The sequence below is a fragment of the Eleutherodactylus coqui genome, chromosome 1 (genome assembly GCF_035609145.1).
Source record: "Eleutherodactylus coqui strain aEleCoq1 chromosome 1, aEleCoq1.hap1, whole genome shotgun sequence".
Lineage (NCBI taxonomy): Eukaryota > Metazoa > Chordata > Amphibia > Anura > Eleutherodactylidae > Eleutherodactylus > Eleutherodactylus coqui.
The window spans coordinates 458,800,022-458,822,316 of NC_089837.1; the positions used below are offsets into that span (position 1 = coordinate 458,800,022).

At 45.4% G+C, this 22,295-nt stretch overlaps 1 protein-coding gene across 1 annotated transcript in view; it reads right to left on the minus strand.

Moving 5' to 3' along the window:
• The window catches only part of LOC136583249 (uncharacterized), a 47,250-nt gene that overhangs the window by 18,676 nt on the left and 6,279 nt on the right, over window positions 1–22,295 (minus strand). Inside the window, exons 2-6 of the mRNA XM_066584234.1 lie at window positions 18,116–18,519; window positions 16,464–16,588; window positions 14,581–16,352; window positions 10,097–10,158; window positions 1,894–3,202 (exon numbers count right to left, since the gene is read on the minus strand). Of these exons, the coding sequence (XP_066440331.1) occupies window positions 1,894–3,202; window positions 10,097–10,158; window positions 14,581–16,352; window positions 16,464–16,588; window positions 18,116–18,322 (3,475 nt within the window). The 5' untranslated portion in view covers window positions 18,323–18,519. The remainder of the gene's footprint in view (window positions 1–1,893; window positions 3,203–10,096; window positions 10,159–14,580; window positions 16,353–16,463; window positions 16,589–18,115; window positions 18,520–22,295) is intronic.

Genomic DNA, 22,295 nt, shown 5'->3' on the forward strand with positions numbered 1-22,295 from the left:
TCCCATGGAGAATCCCAGCATGCGGTTCCCGCAATCAGCTCCATGGCTGAAAGATGGATTTTAAACTCAACATAAAATAATCATTCTGAGAAGTCACATTGAAATCAATAGAGGCATTTAACAGTGCCGGAGAGCTGGTCTGCGCATGCGCAGAAGACCTCTGCGGCGGGAGCACGCCGGAGCGGCTCCATTGAACACAGCAGAAGACCGCACAGCGAAAGCGCGTCTAAATGGAAGGAGAAGACAGCGTTAGACGGCACCATGGAGACGAGGACGCTAGCAACGGAGCAGGTAAGTGAATAACTTCTGTATGGCTCATATTTAATGCACGATGTATATTACAAAGTGCATTAATATGGCCATACAGAAGTGTATAACCCCACTTGCTGCCGCGAGACAACCCCTTTAAAGGGAATCTTCAGCTTGAACCAGCTCAGCCAACTGCAGGCATCACATTATAGAGCAGGATGAGCCGAGCAGAAGGATATAGTTTTATGGGGAAGAATCACTATAACTTGTATTTTATTCATTTAACCCTTTGCTGATTCTGCGCTGAACAGTCCAGTGGATGGTCCTATCAGTGATTGACAGCTGTGTATGTACAGGGGGAGCTGTTACCCACTGATAGAACCACCCATTGGACTGTTCAGCAGATGTTCATTTATATCTCTGCACATTTTGGGCTTAGAGGTCCAGTGGGCGGTCCAATCAGTGATCGGCAGCTATCTTAATGACTGTACATAGCACAATAGCTGTCAATCACCGATAGGACTGCCCAATGGACCTCTAAGCTCAGAGCGTATATATAACAGCATTAACTACTTATAAATAAGCTTTATATTAGTAATAAGTCATATGCTGGTAGAGATGTTGCTTCCTTCTGCGCCATTGTCCCCATAAAATTAGCACTAAATATGTAAGCGTTTTATACAATGTACTTTAACCCCATCACCACCACTCCAACAAATAAATACATAAATAAATTTGCAAGTCTAAGAAAATACTATACCCAGAAATGTACATTACACTGAAATTTATAACACACACACACACACACACACACACACACACACACACACACACACTTTTAGGCTGCCTGTCCATGGCCTGGGACAGCATATAGCTAGCGATATTCCACCACGTGGGAGCACTGACAGGCGTCTGCGATGAGCCTAATATATGGATTCACCACGGAGAATTGCGGCAAATCGCAGCATAGCGGGCGCAGATCACGCTATGACCATCACCTGTGGACAGGCAGCCTTAGCAGTCCGTGTACTAGCAGTCTACCAGCATATGACTCATTATACATGTTAGTATATTTATAAGCAGTTAAAGGGGTTGTCCCGCGCCGAAACGGGTTTTTTTTTTTTTTTCAACCCCCCCCCCCCCCCGGTCGGCGCGAGACAACCCCGATGCAGGGACCTAAAGAAAGCTTACCGGAGCGCTTACCTGAATCCCCACGCTCCGGTGACTTCTATACTTACCGGTGAAGATGGCCGCCGGGATCCTCTTCCTCCGTGGACCGCAGCTCTTCTGTGCGGTCCATTGCCGATTCCAGCCTCCTGATTGGCTGGAATCGGCACGTGACGGGGCGGAGCTACACGGAGCCGGCATTCTGCACGAGCGGCTCCATTGAAGAGAGCAGAAGACCCGGACTGCGCAAGCGCGGCTAATTTGGCCATCGGAGGGCGAAAATTAGTCGGCTCCATGGGAACGAGGACCTTTAAGGTTAAAAAAAGGCCGCAAAAAGGTGTCCATGGCCTTTAAGCAGCCTGTCAAAGAGATTTCTCCTAGTTGCATTGGCTACATGTCCAGCCTAGAAAAGGCCAATAATCACTTCTGTCCATCAGCCAACTATTACTAATCAAATACAATGTGCAAGAGACTTACCAGTTGCATTAGTTCTAGTCTGTGGAACCCCTTGAAGCTGGTGTACTTGTATTCCAGAGGCTCCTAAGGCACTTGGGTTAATGGTCTGAAGGCCAGGCATTGATGAAAGTTGAGTAGCATTCACAACCACTGTACCAGCTTGCATATTGGCATTGCCTGCCTGCCCCAGCGATACACCTTGCATGGGAGCAAGAGTGATTGTCTGAGCTTGAGGATTTTGAACCTGAAGGTTTTGCAACTGGATCGTTTGCCAAGTAACCTGCCCGTTGGGGCCCATTGTAGGAGTGCGGATTTTGATTGGACCATGGGAGATGGCTTGTGCACTGAAGGTTTGGCCAGTAAGCTGTGCAGCTTGCAACGTCTGGATAGTCTGTCCACCTTGTGGTTGAATGAGAATCTGTTGTTGCTGCTGAGTTTGGTCGCCATCTTTTTGTTGGCCCTGTTGAACAGAGTCTGTCACCAAGCTGAGCTGACCAGTGGATCTCGGAGAACTTTGAACTTGGACGTTGGTCCCAGGTGTGCTACTTCCACTGGTACAGTTCAAGAGGTTCATACTGCTAGCAGTGGTGCTGGTGGACAAGGTATTGGCATTGGTAAAAGAGGTGTTTGCCTGAGAGGTGGCCAGCTGTGAAGAACTAACGCATGAAGTAACAGGCTGAGAGTTATCCTGAGTGCTCAGTGTCACTGACTGAGATGTGGGAGTCAGAGAAGCTGCGTTCGCAGGGAGAAGGGTGATATTGCCATTAGGCGCAACGGGAACATTGGCCAAGTACTGGGTCTGTCCTGAAACCCCCTGAATAGGCAAGGATTGCTGAAGACGGTTGGGCATGGCAGCAAGTAGGTTTCTTGCACCATTGCGATTGGTAGTAATTATTTGTTGACTTGTAGCTGGGATAATCTGCCGCCGTCCAGAGGCATCTTGCTGGACACTGACCTGAGGAGCAGTGGTAAACTGCAGCTGTTGCCCATCTACTGTCTGAAACTTGGGTATAACTCGATACTGAATATTAGGTATTATACCCTGCCGACTGGCTAGCACCTGCTGATTCTGCACATTCGGGGCAGCTGCAACCACATGCTGTCTAGGAGCTATTGGACGGTACTTTGAAGGGTTATCTCCTCCAGATTGGTCCTTGGTTTGAGCCGTCGATATGATCTGCCAGCCGTTGGCTGTCTGTGTTATTTGGGCAGTGCTCAAGTCCAGTGGTGTTGCACCAGGCTGCTGGCCGGCACTATTTCCGTTTTCAGGAAGCTCAATCCTACTACGTGTAGCCGCCAAAAAAGCAGGCTGTCCTGGGAGCAGGGAGTCCTATCAAAAGTTAGAAGAAAAAGAAAAAAAAAAAAAAAAGTCAGCCAAAAGTAAAACAAACAGCTTCATAAGTGTAAAAACGTTCTGATGAGAATGCTCTGGGCAAGGGGTAGAGGAGGAGGGGGAAGGACGGTTACTTTGGGATATCCATGCATCACAGTAGCAAGCACACTCTAAGGGTCTAACAGATAGCAGGAATTCGCTTTATACAGGTAGGTACTCCCTGCAGACCATACTGACATTTAAGTGAACTAGCAAAAAATAAAGATTTCCCAGACATCAATAAGAACAAACCCAAAAATTTTGGACCAATCCAACGGCTGTCGCATGGACTTTCTCCAACTTTTCAAAGTCACAAAGACAATATTCAAGAGAACAAACCAGGGCAAAGCCGATAACTAGGTAAGTGAGCCCACACAGAGCGACAACTGCAGCATAAAGAACTCCAATATAACATTTCTTCATATAAAGTTGAAGAAGAGTGCGCAAGTGCAGAAGAGTGGAAAGCATCCCCATGCTCAGACAGCATTGAGCATCAATGTCACAGCCTTTACATACAGCCTGAGCCTCTGTAATCCCTATGGCTATAAACTTTCTAGAACTAAAATGACAAATTAAAAGTAAAACCAATAGTCTGTCGTACGATTATTAACTATTTGAAACAACTTGTCACCAACTTGCCCTCCTATGTTGTTAGGGACACTACGGGCGTTTTGGGGAGATTGGACGGGATTTGTATGGAGCCGGACAAGTTCTAGTATCAGCTGACATTGAGTCATTATACACTGATACAAGACATCATGAGGGGCTGCAGGCGGTCCGCTCCTTTCTGGGGACCACCAGATGGGACAGCAGCAATTTATGTGCTTTTATTATACAACTTTGGAGGTTTATTTTAAAGCACAATCATTTTACCTTCGAAAGATTATTTTTCTCTCTTCGGAAGCAGGGGACTGCTATGGGGGCATCTGGGAAGGGGAGATTTTTCATGGCGAGGGTGCACAAGCCACGGACTATGTATTGGTTGTGTTATATAGAGGATTTGTTTATTTTTTATTTGGCAAGGGCCTGAGGATGAGTGGGCGAGGTTTATGCTTTATCTTAACATCTGAATACAGAAGACAACGTATTGAATTTTTGGATATCGTGATTGAGAAAGATTTTGACAATATGCTGCCGACTGATGTTTTTTTGTCTACAGACCTCGATCACCTCATTACTACACGCTGCTTCTTTTCAGGCTTATTTCACAATTAGTGCTGTCCAAGCTGGCAAATTCCTCTGGATGAGTCAGATCGGTTCATCAGAAGTAAAGTTTGAACAGCAGGCAACAGATTTTGGAGATCGGTTTTTTGCAATGAGGATATAGTCTGAGATCTCTACAATTTCCTTGTTTTGCTTCCTAGCAACATGCGTATAAAACTCTGCACATATGCAATGTAATGGAGTATGTGCAATGTTTTTGTGCACAGAGAACACTGGGGCTCCATCACACGATAAAATAGAACATGGTGTTCTTTATGCATGTATTCTACACAATCAATATACGCAGGTATGAGCGGATCAATGAAAAAATCAATGTACTTTCATAGATTCCATTCACCACATATTATGGGCGTGTACATGGCGAACTTAATACACACAGAAATTACGCTCGTGTGAGCCCGGCCTGTCGGAGAAAAATGTACTGGCAAAAACAAACAATACTGTTTATTATTTTGAGATATATATTTATATTCTTTTTTCACCTTTTGGCCTCCTTCCCACGAGCGTGACGGGCTCCGCAGCGTAATATTCCGCTGTGAAGCCCGTCACGGCGCCCCCCAGAGCCCCTATACTTACCTGCGGGAGATAGCGTGAAATCGCTTCCCCGCCCACCGCCGCGCGTCACCGCCCGTCACCGCCCACCACCGCCGCGTCACCGAGCGTGTCACGTGACGCGGCCGGCCGCGTCACGTGACGCGGCCGGCCGCGTCATTTGGCGTCATATGACGCGCGGCGGTGGGCGGGAAAGCGTTTTTTCACGCTATCTCCCGCTGGTTACAGCGGGAGATAGCGTGAACGGACGGCTTCCATTGACTGCAATGGAAGCCGTCAGTGCGTACAGCCCGTCCTCACCCGCAGAAAATAGAGCATGCTGCGGGTGAGGACGGGAGAAATCGCGGTGCGTAATTCCGCGGTGGAATTACGCATCGTGAGCATTGTGCTATTAGGTTCAATAGAACCTAATAGCAGCGGGCAACGCAGCGGATTTTCGCCGCGAATTACGCGGCGGAAATCCGTTCGTGGGAAGGAGGCCTTTCTCTCACATTTTTGAACTTCCTGCATCTTAATTAACTTTGTCCTTCTATTTCATCTCACTTATTGCACTTGTTTGGTAGCATCTTCCTTGGTGAATTTCCCACATACACCTTCTTATATTATTGATATGGGTTATATTATACAGTTTTTAAATTGGGGATTATTCGCTGTTTAACAGACCGCACACGTCACCCTGTTGGCCTGCTCCAACCACCGAGTATAGTTTGCACTTTTGCTTGCAAATTTCTACTCATGCGAGTACCCATTAAATTGATCCTTTGTTTTATTTTAAGCCCCCTGCACACGGGCTGATTTGCATTGCAAAATCTGGAGCGGGTATCTGCCTCCTCCGGATTCGCGGGAAAAATACCACCCATAGCATGCAACGGAAAAGCAATTTTTTCTGCACATGAGCGGAAATCAATTGCGATTTCCCTCTCGGAGGAAAAATTGCAGCATGCTCTTTTATTAGGAGGATTCTGTGCGGACTGCTTCCACTGAAGTCAATGTAGCCTTCCGATCTGCGGCCCTTCTGCAATCATTGAAGAAAGGTCATGGGATCCATGTAATCGCTGCAAAATCTGTAATCCGCAGGTGCGTTGGCCAGACCAGCCACAATACAGATTAAAAAGATTCTAGACAGGTACGCAAGGGGGGGCACAGAGTCGGATTCTGCTGAGGGATCTGACTCATTCGTGTGCAGGCGGCCTAAGTCTTCTGACATGTATGTTATGTGTTTTCGTAATAAATTAAATTGTTTAGCTTAACACTCCTTTTCTTCTTGTGTTGACATTGAGTGTTGGAGTAGCCTTATAGTGAATACTACTATTATGTGGGTCATTGAGTTATAGTGCTAAATATTCCTGGACACTTTACTAGAATATAATGCATGTTTTGGTGTGCGCTTATATGGATTTCTGTAACCTGGTAGAAGTTCTTAAATAATGGCAAGGAAATGGACTAAGCTGACCTGGACCATAAGAATACAACTTGGTCCATCAACTTTTCAGCTGATACCTGCATTTGGTTATGTTCATTTGTGCCACAACGTGCAGAAAATTGGTCTAAACCAGCCTCACCCTTTGAGACAGGAAGGTATAAAAGGCAGATATAAGGTGGTGAAACTGAAAAGTCTGAAGGAAAGTTACAAAAAAGGGAAACCCACCAGGACACAGCTGTCTTTCTTCAGCACGCTTAAGGGTTTGTTCACACTTCCTTTTATCTAGTAGTTTCGTATCTCTGTTCTGGCACTGTGACCCTGAGAAAACAGCCCGACACTCCTAGGAAGTCTGTGTACATCTCTCATTGATCGCTATGGTAAAGCGCATGCTCACAGCCTTCTGGATGGCGCCATACTGTACCACACACACACACACACACACACACACACACACACACACACACACACATCTCGGGGGCACAGCGCTGGGACGAAACATCAGGTGAATGTAAACTCCGTTCCTTCACCTGAAGTAGTTTATGGGGCTCAGAAATGCTGAAAAGTTCCCTTAAAAGTCAGCTTGCAAATCTGGGAAGGATGTAAACCCATCTCCTGCGTTTTAAACCCCTTCACATTCAGCGCTGCTCCATCTGGTTAAGTGTGATCAATGGTGGCTAAGCAATACATTTTGACCTCAATCTAAAAGTGTTTAGCAGAGACACAAGTGAAATAATGTAGATTAATAGAGATAAGCGAGTGTACTCGGTAAGGACAGACACTCGAGCGAGTATCGTCCTTACGGAGTACCTGCTTGCTCGCAAAGATTAGGGTGCCAGCGGGAGGCGGGGGCTTTGGAAGTTTACCTTGCAGACTTCCCAGCTGGAGGCATAGAAGACCTCTGTCATTTACAATAGGTGATCACAGCTAACCTACTCCATCCCTGCACACCTCAAGGGCTATAGTCTCATTCTGATGCAATCTGGTAGAAATGAATCAACTGGAGCTTAAAAATTAAAAAAATTAAAAAATTAGATATTATTAGCACTATAAATATGATCGAATTGACTCAATGCATAATGTGTTGCATATCTCCTTTTATAGGAACCTAGGAAAATGTTGAACTATCCTGTAAACATAAATGGGGGATTAGATGAATACAATGTATCAACATTGATAAGAATTGGAATATAGGATGTAGCTTATTGTATCATAATGGGGATGAAAAGCCTGATCTTACCATTTTAACACAGTAAATTAATCACTTAAACATGAGTCATATGAAGAAGTCTGAATCAGGAGTTAGGAGTCCGGGAAAACTGAGAAGTTGGAGGTTTGGCTAATGAACTCCAGAGCCCTGTCCACAACACCTTCCCACAGAACTCAATAAGGGCACTTTTACCAGGCCCAACTATCCTCAAAAAAGAGCAAATTTTATAACTAGTCAACCCATATATTGGATTCTCGAGAGCCACAGATGGAGATCCAAGGCACAGGAGAGGCTACAAACTGTACCGTCCAGCAGCACGCGTGTCACAGGCAGCACACAGAACTGCAGCCCATGTTAGGGGATGACAGATGATCGGATGCCATTTGTCTCATCTAGAACAAACAGGAAGCAGGTTCAAGGTGCTTCAGTGCCAAGTGTTGTAAGCACAGGACTAGGCAGTCATATTCATGCTTGTTACCCTTTGTATTAGCCTCTAATTTAGCATTCAAAAAGCTACAGTGGGTGGTGGTGGTGGCATCAGACATCGGAGCGCCCCCTGAAGTATCACAGCAGGAGTGAACCAGTCAGTTGTCCTATGTGAAGGTATCCTGTAGTACAGATTTGAGATAATGAGGGTCCTACCTATCCCACCCAGACAAGCTGACCTCTGTGTACACATGCTGATAGGGAAAGTGGTCACTGTATGCCAGCGGTGACTGTCTGCTGTGTGCCTAGCACAAGACATTCATCAAGGCTCTTGTGTGCATTAGGTACATGCAGTGCCAGCCTTGCCTTATAGCCTGCAGATCCTAAAGTAGGTGTGCACACACATTGCAGTGAACAAAGTGACGTTACCAGCACATTGTTTGTGCCTAACATTTGGGGAACACCATTGCTTCAGAGGAAAGTGTATACCCCACGACTAATGAGCCTTATACACAGGCGAAGAATCTCACAATTCTTGTCTGCACGATGGAACGAGCTGGTGATATCACCAAGTCCCTCGGGCAGCCTGTTTAGACTGGTGCAGTCCTTGTTTGCATCTGTGCAGACAGTTTCAGGATTCATGTAACAGCCCTGAAGTTAACTAGTTTCAGACAGCATAACCCCAAATAGATCTGAGATCACATGACCATCTGAGGAAAAAAAATAGGCCAGGAGTTTCAGATAGAAAGGAATAAATAAGGCTGGTCTCACATGGCCGATTTGTATTGCAGATTACGCAATCGCCGTTCACGCTGACGATCTGCAATAAAACGCAGGCATTTAAAAGACATATCCTTTTAGGTTTCTTCCTTCACCCTTGTGGATACGAACTGAGCAAAAGAAAAAATGCAGCATGCTCTATTTTGCCACCGGATCCATGCGGATGACCTCCATTGAAGTCAATAGAGGCGTCTGACCTGCAGCTCATGCGCAATTAACATTGTATATGTGCTGCGGTTACCCACGTCATCACTAAGCGATGTCACGGGAAATACAATCAAAGGAAAAAAACCTGCACTGTGCATGACCGCCTGCGAGCCGCCGCAATACAGTTTAATGAGGTATTCAGGGTCACTGGCCAGGCTCACAGCCGTAATCCGACCAGGTCGTGTGAGCCTGGCCTAACTGAGATAACACTAGCTCACTTACATATACACACTAGGGGGCAAAAAAGCTACACCATGAAGAAATTGGAGAAAAACAAAATAACACCAGAGTGGCCCTTTAAAGCCTCCCGCACACAAGCAGGTTAAACCTGCCGCGCTCCCTCACACACAGAATACTCTATTTGCCATCTGATTACTAAGCAATCTTCTAATGAAATCAGGCAAACCGGCGAAGGCTAGAAGTGTGACAGCACAAGCAAAAACATGCAACATCCTGAAGGTTCTAACATTCTGAAATAGAAGATTATGCGGCCGGTCACATGATTTCGCAGCCATATAATAAGTCATTTACGTCAAAAGACGGCTCGGTAAATATACCGGCCGTTGGTCAACAAGGAACCATCTCACATGTCAGCGAGCTCAGAATAAACCAGTCCATTCATGGGGCGTTTAAAGCCACAGCACGAACATCATTACGCTATAGGGTGGCGCTATACAGATTATAGAAGCAAATCACATCCAAAACATGCTCATTAACCCATTCACAGCCAGGCTAAATCCATCCCCCATTCTGCCAGCATGTAAACAAATCAGCATGTCAGGAGCACCAGAGAACAGGTGGGACAGCAGCAGGGCAGGAGGATGGGTTCCTGGAGCCAGCCTCAAGTGGGCAGTCGAGAGTAAAAGGGGCGGGTGGGTTGGCAAGCAAAGGGTGGGAGCCGCAAAGCAGAGACAAGCCCCCCCCCCCCCCCCACCACCACCACCACCACCACACCTCCTTCTGGCACTGAGTGTGAACAAGGAGGTGGGGGGGGGGGGGAATGGGCTGTTGCTGCCAGGGTGGGCACACTTACCTGCCCCTTCGGAACATATCCGCCTCCCCCCGCCGTGATGTCCTCGGCCGTGGGCTCCTGACCTGCGAGGCAGAGAAGCAGCATCAGTCAGTACAACATAAGCACATCCTGAACTGCGTATTACTAAACATGGCGGGCAGGACGGGGACATGGACATAACTTCCAGGACGGGGCAGGGAACAACGGGCTCAGTGCATTTGGAGTGTGAGCAAGTCTATCTTTCCTTCACTACTTCCACAAGTAAATTGTAGATCCCCATTAGGATGAGCTCCATGCCTGGCAATGTCATCCAGTGTGCTACTTGTGCAATTGTATGCGGTCCTTAATCAGCCGATCGAGGGTGCCTACTGTTGCGCAAGATGCATGCTCGTCACATGTTTAGAAGCCCAAATCCTGGATCTAAATGAGTGACTTGCAACACTGCGATCCATTGACAACATAGAAAGGAGTTTGCTGCTCACTGAGCAGATGCTCGCTGGGATAGAGGCGGGGGTGGACGGTAGTATGGAAGAGTAGGGGGAGCAGGCAGCCAGTTGGGTGACAGATAGAAGGGGTAGAGGGAAGAGAACCAGAGAGGCTAGTCCTGAACTGGCACAACCCAACAAGTTTGCAGAGTTGGCAGATGAGAGCGATGCCATTACAGAGCCAGCACCGCTGCAGCACGACATGCCCTCTGAATGCCAGGGGGATAACTGCTCCAGTGAGATGGGGACGGGGAGTGCAGGACAGGCTAGACAGGTTCTAGTGGTCGGGGACTCGATTATAAGAGGGACAGATAGGGCAATCTTCCCTAAAGACCGGGATCATCGAATGGCGTGTTGTCTTCCTGGCGCTCGAGTTCGACACATCGCGGATCGCGTTGACAGATTACTGGGAGGAGCTGGTGAGGATCCAGCGGTAATGGTGCACGTTAGCACCAATGAACAAATTAGAGGTCAATGGAGGGCCCTCAAAAAGAATTTCAGGGACTTAGGGTCCAAGCTTAGGGTGAGGACCTCCAGGGTAGTTTTCTCAGAAATACTACCTGCACCTAAAGCCACACTAGAAAGGCAGCAGGATCTTAGGGAGGTAAACATGTGGCTCCGGAGTTGGTGCAAGAAGGAGGGATTTGGGTTCCTGGAGAAGTGGGCTGACTTTGCTGTCGGCTACAGGCTCTACCATAGGGACGGGCTACATCTCAATGGAGAGGGTGCAGCTGTACTGGGGGAGAAGATGGCCAGAAAGCTGGAGGAGTGTTTAAAACTAGGGACTTGGGTGAGCTTGCAGCAAGAATGACTGATGAAAACTACATATAGTTGGAAGAACAGAAACATGGCTTGATAAGTGCAATTGGGTGGTGAATTTACAAGGTTACAATCTCTTTAAAAGAGACCGTGTGGAACAGAAAGGGGTATGTCTATACGTTAAATCGTACTTAATGCTAAGGCTACAGGAGGATATAGAGGCAGGAGATGAACACGTGGAATCTCTGTGGGTAGAAATACAGGGAGAAAAAAAAAAAAAAAAAAACAACAAAATCCTGATAGGGGTCTTCTATAGACCACCAAAAGCAACAGAAGAAACCAAAACCTTACTATTAAGGCAGATAGGTGTCAAACCGCAACAAAGTAATTATCACGGGGGACTTTAATTATCCAGATATAATATGGGATAACGAGACCTGCAAATCTCACAGGGGTGATAAGTGCTTGAGAACAATTAAAGTTAACTACCTTACTCAACTGCTACACGAGCCTACTAAAGGGAGGGCCACTCTGGACTTAGTACTAACAAACCGGACCAAATAATGGTGGTTCAGGTTGAGGGGCACTTGGGGAACAGTGACCACAATATAATCAACTTCCAGCTGTCAGTCAAGAAGAAGCCATATCAGGGAGCGACAAACTAAACTTTAGTAAATCAAAATTTGATCAGCTCAGAACTGCTATCGGTAACATTAATTGGGACAACATCCTCAAAAATAAAAAGTACAAGTGACAAATGGGATAAGTTTAAAAAGATCCCAATTACCTCATGTGAGCAGTTTATTCCCTTTAAAAATAAAAGAACTGCAAGTAAAAGGAAACCAATGTGGCTCGATAAGTCGGTAAAAGGGGCAATAAACGAAAAAAAGAAAGCGTTTAAACAACTAAAACAAGAAGGCTGCGAAGAAGCACTAAAATCATACAGGGAAAAAAAACTAAATATGCAAAGAAAAGATCAAAATTGCTAAGGAGGAGGCAGAAAGACTGATCGGCAAAGAGCAAAAATAACCCTAAACTATTCTTCAATTATACTAACAGTAAAAGGAGAGCACTGGCCCTTTAACAAATAGTGCAGGCAAAATCATTGAAGATGATGGGGGCGAAGGCAAACATTAGTTTGTTTTCAAGTGTATTCACAAATGAAAAGGAAATGTCACATGAGATGCAGGGGAATAAAATGAACCCCTGGCAAAATAGTACATACCTAACAGGTGGAAGTGCGGAAGCGGTTAAAGAGGATTTAAGATAAAAATCACCAGGCCCAGATTGAATACACCCAAGGGTTCTGATAGAACTACAGTGATGTGATAGCTAGGCTGCCATTTCTAATATTTATGAATACTATAAAGACCGGGGTGGTACCACTGGATTGATGCATTGTCAATGTGGTTCCAATATACAATAAGGGATCCAAAAAAAAAAAAAAAAAGAGCCTGGTAACTACAAGCCAGCAAGTCTCACTTCAGTAACTCCAAAAATAGTCGAGGGGTTTCTGAGAGACACCATTATAGAACACCTCAGGAACAACGGAATAACTCCTCACCAGCATGGGTTCATAAGCGGTCGATCACGACAGCCCAATCTGATCAGCTTCTACGATGTAATAAGCGCTAGGCTGGACCTGGGAGTCTATTTATCTCGTATATCTGGACTTCTCTAAAGCATGTGACAGTGCCACATAATAGGTTGATATACAAAATGAGGCAGCTCGGATTGGGTGAAAACTTGTGTATCTGGGTAAAGAATTGGCTCAGAGATAAAAGGCAGATGGTGGTAATAAACGGTTCATACTCAGATTGGGCCAGAGTCGCTAGCGGGGTGCCCCAGGGTTCAGTATTCAGTGTTCAATATATTTATCAACGACCTGATAGAGGGGCTGCACAGTAAAATATCAATATTTGCAGATGACAAAAATATACAAGATAATACAATGGAGGACAATGTACGGCTACAAAAGTTCAATGTGGATAAATGTTATGCACATGGGCAGAAGAAACGGATGTCACCAATATACACTAAATGGGGTACTGCTAGGGAAAAGTGATATGGAAAAAGACGTGGGGGTACTAGTGGACTGTAGATTTAACTGGAGCAATCAATGCCAGTCAGCTGATGCTAAAGCAAATCAAGTCTTGGGGTGCATTAAAAGAGGTATAGAGGCGAAGGAGGAGAACATTATCCTCCCATTATATAAGGCACTTGTTAGGCCCCACATGGAATACTGCGTACAGTTCTGGACACCGGTGCTCAGGAAAGATGTTACGGTATTGGAGGGGGTTCAAAGAAGGGCAACTAAATTAATACATGGAATGAAGGGACTGGAATATCCAGAGAGGCTATCAAAATTGGGATTATTTACCCTGGAAAAAAGATGGCTAAGGGGTGATCAAATAACTATGTATAAATACATTAGGGGACAATAGAAGGATCTCTCCCGTGATCTGTTTATACCCAGGACTGCATTGGTAACAAGAGGGCATCCTCTAAGTCTAGAATAAAGCAGGTTTCGTCACCTACACAGAAAAGGGTTCTTTACTGTAAGAGCAGTTAGACTGTGGAACTCTCTGCCTGAGGATGTGGTGATGACAAAATCCATAAAGGAGTTTAAGAAGGGACTAGATGTCTTTCTAGAGCGGAAGGATATTGCAGCATATAAATTTTAGGTGACCAGCGGATTGTTGATCCGGGTCTTACAGACAGGTGAGAACTATTAAAGATTAATCCAGGGATTAGTCTGACTGCCATTAGGAAGTCGGGAAGGATTTTTTTTTTTCCCGGGAAGGGCTAATTGGCTTCTGCCTCTTGGGGTTTTTTGCCTTCCTCTGGATCAACAGGGAGGTTGAATCAGGCTGAACTAGATGGACATTTTTTTAAATTCAGCCTAATATACTCTGTTACTATGATACTAGCGGCCACCACAGGTTACGAAGGGGTCAGAGCAGGTTAGGGGGCAACTATATCCTTCCACCCAACCACCCAGGGGCACAGCGAAAAGAGCGGGATAAGTGGAGACAAGAGGGAGGGGATCCTCGCCGCCACCACCACCTGCAAGTGTGGGCCAAGGAAAAAGGGGGCGAGGTAGCGGAGGTCCGGTGACACCGGCCTCACCCTCCTCTGAGGACCGGCCTACAGCACAGACGTCTCCGCGCTTCTATGACCCCTCTGCGCTTCTATGACCCCTCCTCTCCTGTTAGTAAACCTCCCCTCCGCTCTACTATGGAGGCCACCATCATTACTTACCACTCATCTTGTCTGGAGGGGAATGCAAAAATGTCAGAATTGAAGAATCAGTTTGTAATGCAAAGTACTTTTTGTGAAAAGCTGTAATTGCAGCGTGATATTCAGCTTCATTTTTTCGCTCTCTGCATATAAGATCATCAGCAATTTCATACAACATTCTGCAGGTTTCTTCCAAATAATTCACTGTAGCTACTGATTCAGACAATTTAAAGTTGTTGTTTTCATTATTACAGTTTGGTTCTTCTACCTCATCACCTTCCGCCTGTGATTGTAACTTTTGAGGACTGTGGAAAGGTAATGATCCAAACCAACCTTCGGGAATATTATTATTACCCGTTGCAACCCAGAACAGAAGTTTCTTGGTCTCAGAGTCTGAAGCAAGTATATTTTGACAGCTGATATTTTCCTGAAAAGTAATTGCATGCTTGTGTTTGCATGGTCCACCATTTCTGCCTATATAACATTCACACAGACCTAACTGTAAATCCACAGTGTACCAGACATCATCACTTCTTCTTGACTTGACTTTATACAAACCATTTTCTATTATTTTTACTAGAAGATCCTTGCACTGGTTTTCATTAATTTTGTCCATGGATTGTAGATATTGTTCTGACCTTCCACTAACAACATTAATAAGTTTTCTTTCATAGTACAAGCCTAAATCTGAAATGAGGAACTGCAAGAGCTGCACAACGCTGTATGCTCTGTTACGTAGAAAGAGTTGATCTTTTAGAACACGAATGGCAGATTCAGTTATGTTTGTGTTATTCCCACAGGGCAGGTCTTTTCGAAAGCATAAAGCCCAACGCTCACGACGGCGGCACAGATTTTCAACATAAAATCGAAGGGCAGGAGAAAGCTCAGAGGTAATAAGATTATACAATAATACTTCAAATTCCTCTGGTGAACTGCTGTACAGAAGTCGTCTTATTTTTGTAAAGCTCTCCAGTCTTTCCTGTTTCGAAATGCCATGCTTAGAGTCAAGTAACCAACGCCAAACAGCTTGCAAAATATGAAAGATGCATAAAAGTATGGTGGAACTGGGGAATACATTCTTTATAGCATTCTGCTCAGCCTTAGAATCGTTAGTTAGGAAAACAAGTGGGCCAAGTTTTCCTCGTCCACCAAAGGCACTGTCGGTTAAAAGTAACTTATAATCTTGAAGAGCTTGAAGTAGTACTTTCTCAGACTCGGAGCTTGTTAACAAAACTCCAAGGGGTAGGCTACCCACACAGCTGTCAGTCATTATTAGGAATACTCTGCAATTGTATCGGTCGGCATTCCCAGATGAGTCGATAAAGCAAATACTCCCAGAACTCTTCAATGTGTGAACCCTTTCCATAATAGGTGTGCACATACTAATACAAAAGTTGTCCGATAAAGTGCTGCAAGTAATCTTAATACCTTCACTTTTTAAAACTTCTACTCTGGAAACAATTGACTCCAAAATCTTTTCTTTTGTAAAATCACCATATTTTTCTTTAAATAGTGTGGCGTACAGATGTTGAACCCAGCATAATGAGGGACACCGAGCAGCATCACATGCAACCCGCTCATAATCTTCATCGTATTGCTCCATCAGGTCCCGTTTATGTAGTTCCAAAGCATGTGATGGGCCATTACCAGCTTTGAAAAATTCTATAAGTTTTAAGCGTACTTCTGGCCCCACATCCCGAAACTTCAGGCTCTCTGCTGATTTAACTCTGTGATTGTGAGCTCCAGAAAATGCAACCGCAGTGGGGTATTCAGGCATGAACTTATCAGCTGACCTTTAAAGAAGAAAAAAAACGAATAATTAACCCTGCAATTTGCTTAATTACGGGGGTTTGCGAAGTTATTTGCTAATACATTGCTAGACATCTATAGGCTAAACACTGTACCTGCTTTTCTTTACCACTACTTTAATAGTTACAGACATCTTATTTGGACAATTGGTATGTTTTTTCGAAGGTTTTTTCACTTTGTGATAAGCTGGTACAGTATTGTGATGGCATCTGTACGATTGCTAAAAAAAATAATAAAAGCAATTAGTGTATCCAATAATACAGAAAACAATAAAATACTATAAAAAAAAATCTTATTTAATGTATTTTCCAGCGTATAAGACGACTTTTTAACATAGCAAAATCTTCTCTAAAGTCGGCGGTCATCTTATACGGCAGGTGCTGCAGGCAGCCGGATACTTTCTGGTTGCGTCATTGCATCAGTGATGTCTCGTGGTGACGCAACCAGGAAGTGTCCGGCTGCCTGCAGCACCCGCCGGTGATAGTGAGTATGGCCGTGTGTGTGTGAGAGGGTGGCTGTGTAAGTGAGAGGGCGGCTAGCTATGTGAGCAGGTGTCTGTGTGTGGATGCTGAGAGTGATGGTGGATGAGCATGAGTGGATGTGTGCGGAAAATGGGGGTGATGTTGCAGGAGCAATCATCAGCCAATCGCCGGAGGGGTAGTCTTATACGGCGAGTATATCCCAAACTCTATATTTTAACTGGAAAATATGTTTTGTTTTTGCCCCTTAGAAATTTCTCACCAGCGCTATAAAGAGTGTCAAACACCCATCCCATTGGTTCTACAAATTTACCTTTTTTATGACCAAATTATGCATTGACACATATTAACTGTATTTTACTGTGTATAAGACGCCGCCCTAACTTAACCCCCCAAAATTTAATCTGTACTGTAGTATATTTAAATATACTGTCCCTAGTACCTGTTCACGGGTCGGGCTCCCTTAGCACTGCGGAGCGGAGAGCTGCGGCGCCATGTAAACGGTGCCCAACCCGTGAAACCACTTCCTGCAGACATAACATACACACATTACAGATAGATATAACATACAGACATTCCATTACATGACATGACATACACATGTAGAACAGGGATTATAAACACCCGGTAACCTTCCTGCTTTGTCTGTCAATCAGAACCGGCCTCTGTGCGGTCCCCATAGCAACGGGACCAGGACTTCCTCTGAAGAGTGGAAGTATCATGTAATGGAATGTCTGTATGTTATGTCGCTGTCAGTAGGAAGGTGTTTCACGGGTCGGGCACCCTTTAGATGCCGCCGCTGCACAACCCGTAAAGCAGCGGTGTAGTCAGGAAAAATCACGCTAATACAGCGTGATTTTCCTGACTACCGTGTATAAGACGCTCCCCGATTTGAGGGGTTAAATTTTTGTTAATAAATAGCGTCTTATACACGGTAAAATACAGTAACCCAGATACGCTAGCAAGTGAATTCAGAAATTAAGTAAACGAAGAAGCTATAAAAGGAGCTGACAATATAAAGTAACCGCAATCAGCAAGTTTTCATTCCATTATGGACCATCTCACCCCCTCCAGCAATAAAAAAAAAAAAGACAAGACACAGTTCTAACCCTAAAAATACTATACTAGTCCTGTATGTCATCATCCACATCCAGTAAAGGGTAAAAGACGACGTTTGCTTGTAACTGACCTCATTTTTTAAATGTATTTTTCAATTAAATACGTTTTATTAATCTTATACAGATCGCGATTGTCAACATGTTAGTTACCTTTAGTAACACTCTATTGGCCTCACAATTTCTTCCTCGTAAGACTCTGTAAGTTACATAGTTTAATTTTTCATATTCTTCCTTCCATTGCTGAAATTCCTCTTTTGTTTTGCAACGTAATCTCAACAGAGCGGTACCATTACTTTTGGAGACCAAAATCCCGCTGTTTCTTGGAATAATTAAATCATTTTCTTCAGTAGCTTCCATGTTGCATTAACTCTTCGTGTGCCGATCTCAAAAGGCGCGGTGAGAGTCAGCTAACCAATATCTATGACGAGAACCAATCAGGTTGCTGGAATTGCTGTATAGTGATCAACTGGTGTGGAAAATGTCAATATGCGGTCAGGCTCTCTACATCCTCCATGCCGCTTCTCCTGCCCGCTGCAGAAACACAACAGTAAAACCTAAGAGAAGAGCGAGATCCCAAGTGAGAGCTGCAGAAGTGGAGAAAGCAACTTTACAATCACGTAACATGCATCAAATAGAGATCCCAACAAGCAGCACACATGCACAGATCCCGACACGCAGCACACATCAACATCTGAGAAAGACACAAGACAGTAAAGGAGAACTTCAGTGTGAACAGGCAAGGAGCAACCGGAGGAGATTCCTATCCAACCGCTGTCCACAGGTCAAAGCAGCAACACAACACAAAGAACCGCACGCGCCCCCCCCCCCCCACACACACACGCCAAAATACACCACACACACCTGCACCCTAACAACGCCCTATGTACACCCCCCCCCCCCACACACCAACTACGCCCCATGTACACACCAACTACGCCCCACGTACAAACACCCGCACCCGCCACGCACACACAGCCGCACGCCAACTACGCCCCATGTACACACAGCCGCACGCCAATGTTAAGGGTTAATCTTGTTTCTAAGTAACATAACATAAGAAAAATAAGGATAAATAGAGCAATGAAGACATTAACTTAGATATGACTAGGTTTCAGTCTGGACCTTGCACCAAGGACATTGTGATAAGACACAAGGCGCCAGATAAGGAGTCAACAGACAAATAAAGCTATGTTAACAGAGAAGACACATAATTATTATAGAACTATTGTCTAATGCACCAGCAATATCCTGACGGGTAAATTCTGTGGCTGAGCTATGAGACTATTTGGTAGATGTCAATAAGTCCTAAGTAGTTTCACCTTTGTACCAGTAAGTAGTTTCACCTTTGTAACACTAATCTTTGTACCAGGCAACATTTGGATACGCCTTCTTCTTCTTGTATAAGAATTGGCAATGTTCACAATAAAGTAGAATTCATTGGATTCACTATGCTGTGTGTGTCAGCACTGGTCTCCGTTGAAGACCCCCAACAGTTTACTTGGCGCCCAACGTGGGGCGGGGACTCCTCTTCACCTGCAGCCGATACCTGACGACACCAACTGCCAACAACCCAGGACCAGGATCACAGGACCCCAGATCTACAAAACACCGGTGTAAGGTAAGCCCTTGTCTTGCCATAATCTGCTCTGGGCTCCCCTGACTTGTGTCTACTGTTTACAGGTTAGTCACTGCATGCGTTATTCCCCGCCTCTTTGTGTAGTTTGTTCATGAAACTGTAATAGACGGAAGAACTCACTACTGGGATATTTTCATGCCATGTTGCCTGTAGTAATTTGCTTTTACTGGATCTGCTATAATATAACTAAAAGTTCCCTTAGAGGAGAGGTCTGGTCTCCCCTAAACCCCCCTAAGTAGTCTAAGGGATTGCTGTAGTAATTCCGCAAAACTATTCCAGGACCAGGGACTAAGTGTCCTTAGTGCAACTGTGTGAAATAAGGTCCTGTATACTTAGTGAAGAATAGTGGGAGTAGAATACCTTCGTGGTTGAAAATGGGGTCTCAACAGTCTAAGACTTATCTGACCCCTATAGAGATAATTAAGGAGAGGGAAGGGGGAGACATATGCAGACAGGCGTATAAAATATACAAACAAATAGGCCTTAAAAAGGCGGGAATATTTAATTATGAGTTTTGGTCTGAGTATCATGATAAGAATTGGAAGGAGATACGAGACACAGGTCTAGAGGGAGGTATGAAAGCCATTTTAGACTATAGCAAAAAGGCTAATGAGGAACACTGAGACTCTGAGTCCAGACCAGAGGGCATAATAGTCTATTGTCCCTTGCCTCCCCCTCCGGTTACGCCAACTGGTCTATACCCTTCACTACCATCAACGGAAGAAGCACCACCGACCTATCCCGTAGCAACAGCTCCAGCAACGCAAAATAAAGAAAACATAAATAGAGGGCCTGCTTGGGATTGTCCCAGGTGCGGTCAACAAAATGCCTGTCAGAGGGAGACATGTTTTGTCTGTGGGACTCCCCGACCCCGTGGTCAGTGCATTTATCCTGTCACCTTTGGTATTACCGAAAGTAAGAGCATAAGCACCCACCCTGTAGTACACACATCAACATCAGGAGCGGATGTGCCCGAAGGTGCAGACTCAACGGACGAAGCTCAGGCGCCAACACCTGCGCGGTCCGTCACCAAAGACAAACGGACGGTTACCTCTTGGCGCCCCTGGTCAGTTACCAACCAAATGGCCCTATGCCAACAACTTCCTGACCCAGAGACTGAACCGGCAGCCTTCCACTGTAAATTAGAGATAATACAGAAAAACTATACTGCCGCATGGGCTGATTTAGAAACCTTAGCCCGCATTAAATTACCGGAGGGACTATATAGTACTGTGTCCACGGCTTGCCGATTGACCCACCCACCTACCTCATTATACACCCAGGAGAGTGGTAGGGAGTTTTTACGCAAACTCCATAGATGGACAGACGCCCAAAATAGAGAAAGACAAACTGCCCTGACTACCTGTAGACGGGAGAAAAATGAGACAATTGATTGTTACTACGGACAGTTGGAGACAAAGGCTAGTGATATGAATTTGAATAACTGTCCGTCGGAAGTATATGACACCATGATGACCGAGGCCTTCATGCAAGGCGTTGGCTCATCAATGGCAGACAAGATAAAAGGCCTGTACCCCTGACTGGCGACAGGCCAGACCCAGAGACTTATACAAAAAAGCAGTAGGGTTTGCTATGGACGAGAAGCGCCCCGGTGTGGCGGTTAAGTACTATAGCAACCAAGGTGGGAAGATTCAGATGTCTGACAGACCTCCACGGGAGACCTGCAAGTGTTATAACTGCGGGAAACCCGGACACCTGGCCCGGGATTGCAGAGCTCCTAGAAGACCGAGACAACAGCAACAAAACAATGACAGTCAGCAGGGTGGGGGACAAGCTGCACCCACCGTCCCACAAGGCGGAGGCAGCTATGTTAATTACCAATGAAGTCCTGGCAATCCTGCCCTCATAGCCCTGGTGAGCGCTGAAGATAGGGGGACTCAAATTTTTCAGCCACTAGAAATAGGGGGTGGGGGGGTGGGAGGAGGTGCCTTTCTTAATAGATACTGGCGCAACCAAGTCTTGTATTAGTCGCAAAACGGTCCGCGACCTTAACCTTCCCCTATCTGATACGATCCAGGTGGCATTTGGTATTTCTGGCGATCCCACACCAATGAGAGAGACAGAGCCCGTGGAAGTCTGTTTTCAGGGGTCACGAGTCCTCATTCGCTTCCTGGTGTCACCCGCTGGGGATTGCATTATGGGAACCGATGTGATGGGACCCCTGGGGTGCTGCATCCAGCTTCCCCCTTCGGGTGAGGCTCATGTCAGCACCTCCGCGGCCGACCACCAAGTATTCTGTCTTATGGCAGCAGATTTGGTCACTCTGCCTCCTTCTTGTACTGTCTATATGTTGACCCCAGAAGATGCACATGTTCTCTCAGCAGTACCAGAGACTCTACGGGCAAGGGGGAAGACTGACTTGGGGCATCTCCAAGTACCCCCGGTCATGGTGTACCTCAAAGATGGGGGAAAAGCCCCCATGATTCGCCAGTATCCCCTTGCCATGGCACAGGAAGATGCAATAGCCTCCACTGTTACAGAATTATGTGCCTTGAATGCTTTAAAACCTTGTGTCTCCTCCACTCTTCCCAGTAAAAAAGAAAGGAAAGAAGGGCGAACCAGACACCTACCGTATAGTTTACGATTCAAGGGAAATTAAAAAAGTGACTGTTTTGGAAACACCGTTGGTCCCCAACCCACATACTTTGTTATCAACTATACCTTCCGGAACTT